Raw genomic sequence first — 13,732 nt, 5'->3', positions numbered from 1 at the left:
TATTTCTTCCGGCAATCTTGATTCCAGCTTGTGTTTCTTCCAGTCCAGCGTTTCTCATGGTGTACTTTGCATAGAAGTTAAATAAGCAGGGTGACAATATACAGCCTTGACATACTCCTTTTCCTATTTGGAACCAGTCTGTTGTTCCATGTCCAGTTCTAACTGTTGCTTCCTGACCTGCATACAGATTTCTCAGGAGGCAGGTTAGGTGGTCTGGTATTCCCATCTCTTTCAGAATCTTCCAGAGTTTATTGTGATCCACACAGTCAAAGGCTTTGGCATAGTCAATAAAGCAGAAATAGATGTTTTTCTGGAACTCTCTTGCTTTTTCCATGATCCAGCAGATGTTGGCAATTTGATCTCTGGTTCCTCTGCCTTTTCTAAAACCAGCTTGAACATCAGGGCATTCGTGGTTCACGTATTGCTGAAGCCTGGCTTGGAGAATTTTGAGCATTACTTTACTAGCATGTGAGATGAATGCAATTGTGCGGTAGTTTGAGCATTCTTTGGCATTGCCTTTCTTTGGGACTGGAACAAAAACTGACCTTTTCCAGTCCTGTGGCCACTGCTGAGTTTTCCAAATTTGCTGGCATATTGAGTGTAGTAGCACTTTCACAGCATCATCTTTTAGGATTTGAAACAGCTCAACTGGAATTCCATCACCTCCACTAGCTTTGTTTGTAGTGATGCTTTCTAAGGCCCACTTGACTTCACATTCCAAGATGTCTGGCTCTAGATTAGTGATCACATCATCATGATTATCTGGGTTGTGAATATCTTTTTTGTACAGTTCTTCTGTGTATTCTTGCCACCTCTTCTTAATATCTTCTGCTTCTGTTAGGTCCATACCATTTCTGTCCTTTATCGAGCCCATCTTTGCATGAAATGTTCCCTTGATAGCTGTAATTTTCTTGAAGAGATCTCTAGTCTTTCCTGTTCTGTTGTTTTCCTCTATTTCTTTGCATTGATCGCAGAAGGCGGCTTTCTTATCTCTTCTTGCTATTCTTTGGAACTCTGCATTCAGATGCTTGTATCTTTCCTTCTCTCCTTTGCTTTTTGCTTCTCTTCTTTTCACAGCTATTTGTAAGGCCTCCCCAGACAGCCATTTTGCTTTTTTAGGAAAACATTATTATTCCTATGTAGGCTTCACTATGAATGGAATTTTTCCTCTCATATTTGCTATTCAATTTTATATCTTACTATTTTAATGAAATATTCCACCAAAATTTTTTATATTATGGTTCCTGAAATTCTAAAAAAAAAAAATATATTCATTACATAAATGTTTACTGAAACATTATCTCTTGGGTAGTTTGTACCTAACAAATAGTTTGCCCTCGAGACAACTGGTGGTGGGGGTGGGGTTGGAGGAGTGGGGAAAGGAGCCGGAAAAGTAAAATTAAGCAATTAAAACAAACTGACATTAAGGACTTTCCAGAAACACAGTGCAAGAGTGCTGAATTAAATCTGGGTTGGTGATGAACAGGGGAGGGAAGGCTTTAGGGTATCAATACACAATCTGAGACTCAAAGGATGAGAAAGAGTTGAAGAGAAGCAAGAATGAAGTTGGTTCTGAAAAAAAAGAACATGTTCAAAAATTTAGAATCGAGTATGAAATAAAGAATGAAGCTGGTAAGGTTAATAACAGTTTGCAAGTCATGCTCAAGCAATTGGACGTACTCCTTGGAATAATCAGAAGTTATTCAAGTGTTTTACCCTAAGGAGAGTCATGATTAGGTTTCTATTTTAGAAGCATCACTTTAGCTTCAGTAAGGAGAATATTTGGAAAAATAGAGCAAGATCATAAAGATTAAGAGGCAAGTATAGGTTCCTAATCCAAGCAACACATAATGATGTCTGAACTGAGATAATTCCAGTGGGGATGGAGAGTTAAGAATAGAAGTGAGAGATGGTTAGAGAATAAAACCAACCAGGTGGTACTGAACGGTTCCCCACGGCTCAACATTAACCTGTTTTATAAAGAACATTGTTATAAACTGCTCTCCTGATTGGAGATTATTTCTTTTGGATAAATACCATGAAGATGAACTGCATTTATTTACTCCCCACTTCATTCCAGAAGATGCACACATCTTCCTAAACAGTGTCCTAAACAGGCTTTTCCAGTGTACATGGTCACACAGAGGTATGGGAGAGGGAACTCAGCCGCAACTTGAGGGAGTACCAGAGATCTAGCCCAGGAGAAAAAGCAGAGAAGATAAAAGTCATGTGCTATTAAGAGGCAGGACCAGAATCTGGTGATAAAGCAGATGGGAAGGAGGGGGTCTGCAGGTAAGCAGAGGGGAAATGAAGGACATCTGACTTCCAGGCAACTAATGCCATCCACAGAGAACACGATGGAGCACTCACTGTGTGAGGAGGACAGGGAATGATGTGATTTTAAGTCTGGACACGTTATGTTTGAGATGCCAATACGTCATCCACAGGGAGGTGTTGAAAACACTGGTGATCCGGAGTTGAAGATCAAAAGCATAATAAAAAACGATCACCATGGCAGTGGTCCTCAGAGACACGGTTACTGATGAGACTGCTCAAGATGAACAAACTGGAGAGATCACTCTGAAAAAGTATTCACTTTTAGTGAGAGCATGACACTTCTGAGAACTATCGAGTGATCAAAAAGGTAATTAGGAAACTAATTAGTTCTGTCCTATTCTCATGAATATTACTAAATCTAAACCTTTCTGGTTTTGAGCCTGGTAAATAGCAGTTTCTCAATGTAAGTTTGTGAAATGAATTGCTTTTGACAGCCACTGAGTTTTTTAATATAAAAAAAATTGTAACAAGTATGTTGTAATTCCACAGGTGCTAAATTCAATAATCAAGGAATTTTATTTAAACAGAGCATACTGTCATCACTTACAGAATTCATAAAACAGTATCACAATGTAAGTGAATTCACAAATCTGCTAACTTATTTGGAGATACTATGTTCGATAAAGATGTTTAATAAAAAAAAAAACAGATGCCATGTCAGTTTAATGGTATAACTTGTAAAAACAATTCAATTTACATTTGATTTTAATATACTTAAATGATTTTAATGTACATTAAAGATTATTTTTTCCACAAAGGCATTAAAAATTAAGAAAATAAAAAACAAAACACATCAACTTACATAATCCTGCAACATAAATATAGGCTTCAGAGAAATTCCCATAAAGGAGAAATCTTGTTAAAAAGTATCACTTTTGAAATTAAATTTTCAAAATTCAGTTATCAAAAATATAGAAGGCAATTCAAGCCATGAGCTATGAAGTAAATTTATCTGAAACAATCTTAATACTAAAATGCTATTCTGAATCATTAATATACTTCTTAAATCTCGCAATGGTAGCTATCTGAATTTTACTTAGAAATATTGTAACACTAAAACATTTGAAATGTTGTCAAGAAAAATTGAGTATAAGGATCAAAAAAATAAAGAGCAATTAAATAAAATACAGGGTGTTTGGTTTTCTCAACATTTTTGCCAATTCAGTTTCAGTGTACATTAATACAGAGTGAATGGATTACAAACGCTTCACCTATATGAAAGGAACATGACGCTACTTACCAACCATCAGAAGGGCATGCAAACAAAAAGACACACTGAGACATTACTCACCTATTTTTCTATTAAATAATTTAAATTCTTTAACAAAATATATTTTATATTAGTTTTAGAGATCAGTGTAGAATATCATACATTTAATAGGGAAACAGATAAAAAACTAAAATGCATTATCCCAGCCAGTGAGTGGCATATTTAATTATGGAATAAAAACATTAAAATTTAAAAATAAGTGGGTTCAAGCAAGTGTAAAATGTTACATAAGAGATTCAACAGGCAAATTCTGAGGGATGCATGGAACAAGAGATTAAAACAGAAGGACTTCCTATATAAACTGTAAAAATATTTCTTAGAGAGTAAACATACACTGCCCTATTACTCTAAGCCTAGAATCCCTTGTTTTAAAAGTTACAAGCTATCTAAACAGTCAACTCCCACAGAATCTGTACTTAGAAAACCTATCCCTCAACAAATCCTTGTAAGAATAAAAAGGAGAGTGTTTCTTCAGTGTTTGTTTATGAGACCTTGTACATAAGACACATTTTATTATCATCACCTAGAAGCTTCATTAAAAGTGAAGCTTCAAGTCTGAGGAAAAAGCCCCTCTGTTTAAAAAGCCTGACCCCACTGCCAGACAACATTAAGGCTAGATGGGGAGTAAAGAGAGCTCAGTGACAGTGAGTGACAGTGACTGAAGTCTTAAAATCTACACTTTGTCATGCTTTCTTAATATGTTTGTATGGACTGTATGACCTGCCTCCTAAGAAATCTGTATGCAGGTCAAGAAGCAACAGTTAGAACTGGATATGCAACAATACATTGGTTCCAAATTGGGAAAGGAATACGTCAAGGCTCTGTCTTGTCACCCTGCTTATTTAACTTATATGCAGAGTACATCATGAGAAATGCTGGACTGGATGAAGCACAAGCTGGAATCAAGATTGCCAGGAGAAATATCAGTAAGTTCAGTTACGCAGATGAACACCACACTTATGGCAGAAAGCGAAGAACTTCTAAAGAGCCTCTTGATGAAAGTGAAAGAGGAGAGTGAAAAAGTTGGCTTAAAACTCAACATTCAGAAAATGAAGATCATGGCATCTGGTCCCATCACTTCATCCATGGCAAACAGATGTGGAAACAGTGGAAAACAGTGTCAGACTTTATTTTCTTGGGCTCCAAAATCACTGCAGATGGTGACTGCAGCCATGAAATTAAAAGACGCTTACTCCTTGACATAAAAGTTACTACCAACCTAGACAGCATATTAAAAAGCAGAGACATTACTTTGTCAACAAAGATCTGTCTAGTCCAAGCTATGATTTCTCCAGCAGTCATGTATGGGTATGACGGCTGGACTATAAAGAAAGCCGAGCACTCAAGAATTTATGCTTTTAAACTGTGGTGTTGGAGAAGACTTTTGAGAGTCCCTTGGACTACAAGGAGATCCAACCAGTCAGTCCTAAAAGAAATCAGCTCTGAGTATTCTTTGGAAGGACTGATGCTGAAGCTGAAACTCCAATACTTTGGCCACCTGATGAGAAGAACTGACTGCTTGGAAGAGACCAGGATGCTGGGAAAGACTGAAGGCAGGAGGAGAAGGGGACGACAGAGGATGAGACGGTTGGATGGCATCACGGACTCAATGGACATGAGTTTGAGCAAGCTCTGTGAGCTGGTGATGGACAGGGAGGCCTGGTGTGCGCTGCAGTCCATGGGGTTGCAAAGAGTTGGACACAACTGAGCAACTGAACTGAGAGATTGCTATCTATCCAAAGATACAGTGCTTTAGTTATTTGTGAAAACTCTAGCTGGAACAATGTTCCTGTAGCTGGTCTAATGCAGAATAAACAAACAGCACAGCTAACAACGTGAGTGGGGCATACAGGGAAACTGATGTAAAATCCTAATTAAAATGTATTCAGTAGTTCCACTCTGCAAAAAATAAAAAATATCAGCACATTTCAATTCCTGAAAGAACTTTTCTCTCTCACCATATTTAACAAGAAGTATACACCGACTCCCATCAGAGAGCCTTACACTCAGCCTGTATTATGTCACGCCATTGTGATTCCAGGATTTCTAGTACTTCCATGATGGTCTTTGTATTTCACATTTAAATGAGATTTTCAGAAAGTCTTACTTATAGTTGGGTCTAGTTTAATTAAGGTTTAACAACAATCCCAGAAACACAAAATCAGATTCAGATGACTACTTTGATATATTAATATATCTTTAGTAAAGATGAAACTATAAAATTCATTTATTATACTTTAAAAATATTTATTTTATACTTTCTCATCTGAATTAAACCATCATCATGTGTAACTTGCATCTACAATTTCAGGCCACGAAGGTTATTTAGCAGCAACCAATTTTTCCCTTTCCTTACAAAACTATAATCTTGTGGCTTGAAAATGTTAACAGACTTCCCCTGATCACCCAGAGGATCTTATTCACTGTGTGAGTAAGTCTCACATTTAAAAATTTTAAATACCTAAAGCACCAAATGCAAGAACTATCACTATTACTGATACCTTGAGGACGAATGAGGTTATACAAGCTTAGAGTGATATTCATCACCTGACGTGTTTAAGGCAACATTTCCTCACTAAAAAGTCATTACACTAAAACCCAGATCTGTGGAGAGGCAGGGAAAGACAAAGCTCTCTCTGCAAGTTATTTACATGCAACCTAAATAATCCTATTTACAAGTATGAGTACCTCATCTGTTTTCCAAAAAGCTTTAAATGTTCATCTTTGTGTGACAAATATGAGAAGTGTAAAGATACCTCTTTATTATAAGCCCTAAGCAAAAAATTAATCTTAATGTTTATTAAAACAAAACACTTAATAGCATTACTTGAAGATATATTTAACTTAGGAAGACAAACTTATGTTTACAATTTTCACTTTTTTCTCCAGAGATCTGGAACAAATATCTTTCCTTAAATTTGTTTACTGTACTGTACTTAGTGAAAATACAAGCCTTAATAACAGGATCATCCACATGGCAGCAGGGATCAGCTTATTCTCATGAAGAATGTAAGAAGCTATCAGCCTTCAGTACAGTCTTGCCTATATAAGAGGAAGCAGGCACTGGTTCCTTTCAAACCTGTAATTTATGAATTTATTCAAACCCGCCAAATTGTTTTACGTAAACGCCTCTCACATTTAAAAATTCCCATGGCAACTCATTTAGTTTGGCAGACAGGAAGACCCAAATTCAATCCTTTTCTCCTGCAGCTAAACCATTACAATGGTAATTCTGCTCTGACACTCTGAAGAGACTGCTAATTACTGTACTCTGGGTCCCTAGACAGATTTCCCATTCAGATTAAAATGGCTGTGCAAGGCAGAAAACAGCAGCAACACCCTCCGTACATGAGAGACGGTCTCTCACATTACAGCTCTATCAAGGGGCGAGTGCATTACAGCTGGATCTTTTAATCCTTCTTTCCCAGTAACATGAAAAGGAGGGCAACGATACCACAGACTTCAATTACTGATCCTCTGGTCAAGCACTAAGTTAACAATTCAGGTTAAAGCCCGCACTCTAAGAACAGACTGTGCTGTCTCCAAGGCCGTCGCCTCTCTAGGACTTCATTCAGCTTCATTCATCTGTTAGTGCTACATGCAAGCATTTGGTCTTGATGATTTTCTCTATTTGTTCCTTTTCTGTTTCACTGATTTCTGCTTTTTTACCTTCTTTCTACTTGATCTGTTTTTGATTTTATTTTCACAGCTTCTTAAAGGTGAAGTATTAGTGGCTTACGACATTTATACTTTTGAGACCTTTTATTTATGCTAAAAATATTTTCTCTGAATAATGCTTTAACTGCATCCAAAATATAATATTATGTGGTATTTTTATTACCATTCACGTCACAGTATTTCCTATTTTATTTCATGATTTCTTCTTTGACTTATGAGTTATTTCCAAATGTTTCCCAATATTTGGGACTTTTAAATTTATCTTATTGTGACTGACTGGTAACTGAACTCTGTTTCCAAAAAATGCTTTCTGTTAAGATTTTATTCTCTTTGAATTAGAGTACATTTTTGTAATATTCCATCACATTGTCTGTTTTGGTGATCCCTTTTACACTTAAAAAGCACATGTATTTTGTGGTAGTTGTTTACGTGTTTTATAAATGTCATTTAGATGAAGTGAGTGCAAGTCACTTAGTCATGTCCGACTCTTCCTGACCCCACGGACTGTATAGTCCGTGGAATTCTCCAGGCCAGAATACTGGAGTGGGTAGGCTCTCCCTCCTCCGGGAGATCTTCCCAACCCAGGGATCGAACCCAAGTCTCCCGCACTGCAGGCAAATTCTTTATCAGCTGAGCCACAAGGGAAGCCCAAGAATCCTGGAGTGGGAAGCCTATCCCTTCTCCAGGGGGTCTTCCTGACCCAGGAATGGAACTGGGGTCTCCTGCATCACAGGCGGGTTCTTCACCAGCTGAGCTCTCAGGGAGCCCCATTTAGATGAAGGTGGTAGATGATGTTCAGGTCTTGTTTTTCCCTGAATTACTGAAAGACTGTAAAACCCTCCATTCGCTCTAACAATGTGTGTGCATCCTAGCGTGTTCTCCTTGAAGGCACTGAAATGGCAGTTTTGACGTGTGCACATGTGTGCATGTACAGCTCACACGGCCTACATGAACAGAGTAGACCTTAAAAAGACAGAGCCTTGTGACCGGCTTCATGGTGAGAGATTTACCAGCTCAGATGGCAAAGACAGACTCCTTGAGAAATACAAGAACAGGGAAATAAACTAAGTTCAATATTTATTAATATGAATGAAACGGGATTTGTAATGAAAAGCCTTTCCACAAAACCAAAAGAAAAACACAAGTCACAGATTTGAATATTTGTCCAATAAAGGATTCATTTTCAACACATGAAGAATTGCTTTAACACTAAAAAATAAAAAAGACAAGCCAAGAAGAATGATAAAAAGATTTAAAGATACTTCATCAAAGAAAATATATGAATTCTCAAGAAGCATATTAAAAGATGTTCCATATCATTTGTATTCACAGAAATAAAAATTAAAACTACAAGTGAAAGGAGGAACAACCTGTGGCTTATGTATTCAATGGAATGCTAGTTATCAATAAAAAGGAACAACCCACTGATACATGCAACAGTATGGACGAAACTCAAAAGAGCCAAGCTGCATGAAAGTACAAAGAAAGGAAATCTAGAAAAAGCAAACTGATTTAAAAGAGGCAAATTCATACAATCAGAGAGTAGAATGTTGGTTGCCAGGGGCTAGGGATGAGGTGATGTCCATCAAATGGCACAAACTCTCAGTTATGAGCTGAGTGAGTTCTGGAGATCTAAGGCACAGTATAGTGGTCACATTTAATTAACACCCTGTACACCTGAAATTTGCCAAAAGTGGATCATACACAAAACCAATGAGTCTCTGAGACGATGGGTGCTCACTTGACTGTGACGGTAATTTGCTGATCTGAATTAATGGCAAAAGGGCTAAGAGAAAACTTTCTGGGGTAATGGAAACCTTGACTGTAATAGTGGTTGTAAATATATACAGTTTGTCAAGGGTCAAACTGTACATTTAAAATTAATGTTTTTTTATTTGTGTAAAAAAAGAAAAATTTCCTGAAGAGCCCTTTTTTCATGTCTTCAAAATGACTATGCTTCAGAGTTAAAAAGACTGCTTTTATGTATTTAAATCAGACTCATGAGTTTACAGATCATTCCTCAAACAAGTATCTCTATTATACTAGATGGTGAATATACTCTCAGAAAAAAATTTTGATGGTCAATTAAATTTGGAAATGGTTTCTACCAGAGATTCACAATACTTATATTTAAGGCTTTCTTTTATCCAGAATACCTATGAAAAGTATCTTATGAAATACAGATAGGGAATTGCCACTGTCTTAAACATTAAACATCTTGCTTTAAATAATTTTCTATACCCCTAATGCTCTAAAATACAGTCAACCTGGAATAGATATTTGTTAATCCGAATAGAATACCAGAAGAGCTACACTTGGACAGCTATTGGCATCTTAAATTTACCAGATTCAAAACTGAGTTCCAAGTAATCTCTTCAGAATCTATTCCTAACAGACCCTTCACCACAGGAACATCAACTATATCCTTTCGGTTGTTCAGGCTGAAAGTCTTGGTGTCATGCCTGACGCCGTGCTTTCTAACATCCCAAAGATGATCCATCAGCAAATCCTGCCAGTCTCACTTTAAAAACATGCTTAGAAATGAGACCATGACTCACTTCTGTGGCTACACCGACCCAACCCATCATCACCTCTCATCTGAATTAATGCAAGAGTCCAGGAACTGGCAAACTTTTCTGTAATAAACCAGACAGTAAATGGCTTTTCTGGGCATATGGTCTCTGTGGCAGTTACTCAACTCACCACTGGAGCTCAGATGCAGCCACAGACAATATGTAAATGAAAAAGCATAAGCATGGCTGTGCCTCAATAAAACCTGTTAGACAATGCAATTTGAATTTCATATAATTTTCACATTTCATGAAGTATTATTCTACTTCAAATATTATTCTTCTGATTTTTTCCTCCCTGGTCATTAAAAAATGTAGAAACCATGCTAAGCTCATGGGGTATTCAAACCCAGGTGGGGGGCTGGTTTTGGCCCACGGGCCTTAATTTGTGAACTCTTATGAGAGCTTCCTTTCTTGCACCTTGTGTGATTTATTCTGTTTTAAACAGAGCAGACCAGTAACCCTTACTAAATATCAATCGGATCATGTCATCCCTTCTCCTTAAGCACTCCAATGGTTTCACCCATTCTGGTGCTTAAGGGCACTCAGTCCTGTCGGACTCTGTGCGGCCCCATGGACTGTAGCCCGCCAGGCTCCTCTGTCCATGGGACTCTCCAGGCAAGGAGACTGGAGTGTGTTGCCATGCCCTCCTCCAGAGGATCTTCCCAACCCAGGTTTCCCAAATTGCAGGCAGATTCTTTACCATCTAAGCCACCAGGGAAGCCCACCCATTCTAGACCAAAAACCAAAGTTCTTAAAATGGTGAACAAGGCCCTGTACAATTATTAATCAACTGTCATAATATATACATGAGGATACTAAGACCAAATTTAATTAAAAGTAGGTTTAGATATTCTCTTTAAAAAGGCAAAAAGAAATGGAAATTTAGTCTTCAGCCATACCACCCTAAACGTGCCCAATCTTGTCTGATCTCAGAGGCTAAGCAGGGTTGGGCCTGGTTGGTACTTGAACGGGAGAAATGGAAATTGATAGCACATTACAGTGATCAGTGCAGTGAGAATATAGAAAATGAAAACATCTGTTGATAGAAAATGAGTAAATTAATTTAATACACAAGCTCTCTGTAAGGATCAAATGTATGTTAAAATGATTTGAACATACAAAGATAAGAGATCATCATTTCCCAAAATACTGTGTATTTGTAAGCACATTAGGTAAATGCTAAGCAAAAACTGTAAGTTCAGCCAAGAAATTAACAGCCTCGTTTATTTTGAAAGGCTCACAGGAAAAGTGTGAGAATTATTATCTGAATAAAAAAACAAGCACTAAAATGTCATCTGTTTTCTAATTACAATAAACCAGTTCAACACGCATATCTAAAAGCCTAAGTTTTACATATATAAAATAAGCAATTGATCTATTAAAACACCATTTGTCTAATTGCAAAATAGTATTTTATCAAAGGGTTAGATTAAATTAGTAACTTTCTCATACAAAACTGTAAAGGAAAGTGTGCAGCAGCACACTGCAACGAGGCCTAATGACAAACAGAGATGACCAGCACATCCCAGCCTGAACAGTCAGCTAGAACTAACAGTCTGCATTGGAAAACTCCGTAAGAAGCATACAAACTATAGTTTTGTTAACCCGACTTATTTTTTAACTAAGCAGCTACATAAAAACACAAACCACAAATAGGAATCACAAGTTCCTAACAATTTCAAGTAACTAATTTTCTCACAGGAGCGAGTTAAAATAAGAAGGCTATCATTATATCTTCCTATAAAACCTCTGCTTAATGTTCGATCTATATGCTTAGTAAAACCCTAAAATTAATTATTTCACAAACATTTTCCTTCTCTAACTTTTAAAGTTTTCACAACTACCTATACTTGTTTACAATTAAGAGCCACTTCTTCAGTGTACAATAAGGAGTTTCAGAGAAGGTAACTCACTGGTTACCCTGCTTCTAGAGGAGTGATGTGTCCAATCATTGATTATCTTTACACAATTTTTTCAAACAAACAAACAAAATCACTCTTACTGATTTCTGAGAATCAATTGAGTGGGTTAAGACTAAAAGTGAAAAGAGAGATTTATTTTAACTGGGTTGGCAAGAATTTGTCTTCAAGAAATACAGAGGAGGCAGATTTACATCAACAGTTCTTTTCTGCTAAGGATGACCTAAGTCCCCAAAGATGAGCAAAATCAGGGCACTGATCAATAGTCCTTATCTGTCAATAAAGATGATTTGATTTCCACAAAATGTTATACTGTATTTATAAAAGTATACTGAAGATCTCAAGAATCTAAAGGAGGTATATAGTTCAGATTTATGGAAATGAGATTGAACACGTAATTAACTGTACCTATGATAAGAAGAACAGCTTTAGTAGATATTTCGTAGTAACACATGAAGACTTGCCAGGCTGGTTACACTGTATGCAACTGAAGAAATTACTTTTCTCTAGTTATGTATGGCTTATTTTGTGATTGAAGAAACAAAACAGACTAAAACAAACTAATTATTCAAATCAAAGAAACATTTGAAATAAAAACAACAGTATTATCCAGGATAAACAATTTGGTAAGGTAAAGTACTACAACTCTACTAATTAAGTGTGATCATCTCAAAACCCCTATTACAATACTTCTGCAGTGAAATTAAAAAATGCTAAAGCTTGTCTGAGTTCCTGTGCATCCTGGGAGAAGGGGGGGTGGGTGGGTGGGTACTGGGTGGTGGGAAGGTAAGGCTGTTTTGAAATCCCAATTTGAATTTAAAAGGTTTGAACTCTGAACAGTAAGTTATGTGTGGTGTTATGTAAACTGATGGAAACAATTCAAATTATCAAAATTAGAAAAATTACAATCAAGTCACAAGGAATATAGGTACAAGGAATTTCCCAGGCAAGAACATTGGAGTGGGCTGCCATTTCCTACTCTAGGGGATATTCCTGATCTGACCCAGGGATGGAATCCGGGTCTCTCGTGTCTCCTGCATTGATAAGTGAGTTCTTTACCACTGTGCCACCTGGGAAGCCCACGGAATCCATAGGCAACACAAATAATGCACTCCTACTAACACAGATCACCCAACAGAAATATTAACTCGTACAGACTTCGTGTACACTCGCTACTTGTTTGCAATGAGAAACTGATCTAAAAGAGAGACAAAGTTTTCATTAGCCCTACCTGATGATGGACCTACATTTTTACCCTGTAACAGAGTGATGCAAAGGTAACCACACTTCTGAAAAACAGGCCACTGATTCGGTTTGCTCCATTCACATTTCCTTCACAAAAAAATAAACAGGGAGCAGACTTTCCCATTTAAGAAATGTAGCAGTGTCTGTCTCTTATTCTATAGCAAATGACTTATAAATTATTTTTATGTTTTGTGCTTAAAATTCTGAACAAATAATAACCTATTCTTTATTAACATAAACACTATAATAATTTAAAAATTAACTGAAAAAGATCTTGGGCCTAAATCTAAGATTTGGAAATTATTACTTACTGCAGGTACCAGTAATTTCTTCACTTCCTCAACGGCTCTCTTCAGTTTGATCTCTGCTCTGTTTTGAGCATCTTCCACAGTGATCAGTACATGTAAATCTTCATTGAGATGCTCCCAATTAGGCTTGCCTCGATTTTGCTCCTCCTAAAAAATTTACAAAGCACACGATCACAAATTTTTCTTTTCAAAGAGACAGCACATCTTTCTATCCATAATAATGACCTGCTGCAATCATTAAGCTATGCTTAATGGTCACTGAGGTAAATTTAGGCAAGTTCACCTGACAAGGCCATGTGGCTAGTAACTTGCCAAATTTAGGAACTGAATCAACATTTTCATTCTCAAATTCAGTGGTTTTCCCATTTTGTTGCAACTGCTTTTAGTAACACTGGCTGAACT

The 13,732-nt window shown here is 37.0% G+C and overlaps 1 protein-coding gene across 1 annotated transcript in view; it reads right to left on the bottom strand.

Moving 5' to 3' along the window:
* Window positions 1-13,732, bottom strand: part of QKI (QKI, KH domain containing RNA binding) — a gene marked incomplete at its 5' end in the record, with an annotated part of 108,915 nt that overhangs the window by 29,620 nt on the left and 65,563 nt on the right. The window contains one exon of the mRNA XM_040238758.1: window positions 13,334-13,477. Coding sequence (XP_040094692.1) covers window positions 13,334-13,477 — 144 coding nt within the window. The remainder of the gene's footprint in view (window positions 1-13,333; window positions 13,478-13,732) is intronic.

The sequence above is a fragment of the Oryx dammah genome, unplaced genomic scaffold (assembly GCF_014754425.2).
Source record: "Oryx dammah isolate SB20612 unplaced genomic scaffold, SCBI_Odam_1.1 HiC_scaffold_4, whole genome shotgun sequence".
Lineage (NCBI taxonomy): Eukaryota > Metazoa > Chordata > Mammalia > Artiodactyla > Bovidae > Oryx > Oryx dammah.
This window is presented reverse-complemented; position numbering and strand designations above follow the sequence as displayed.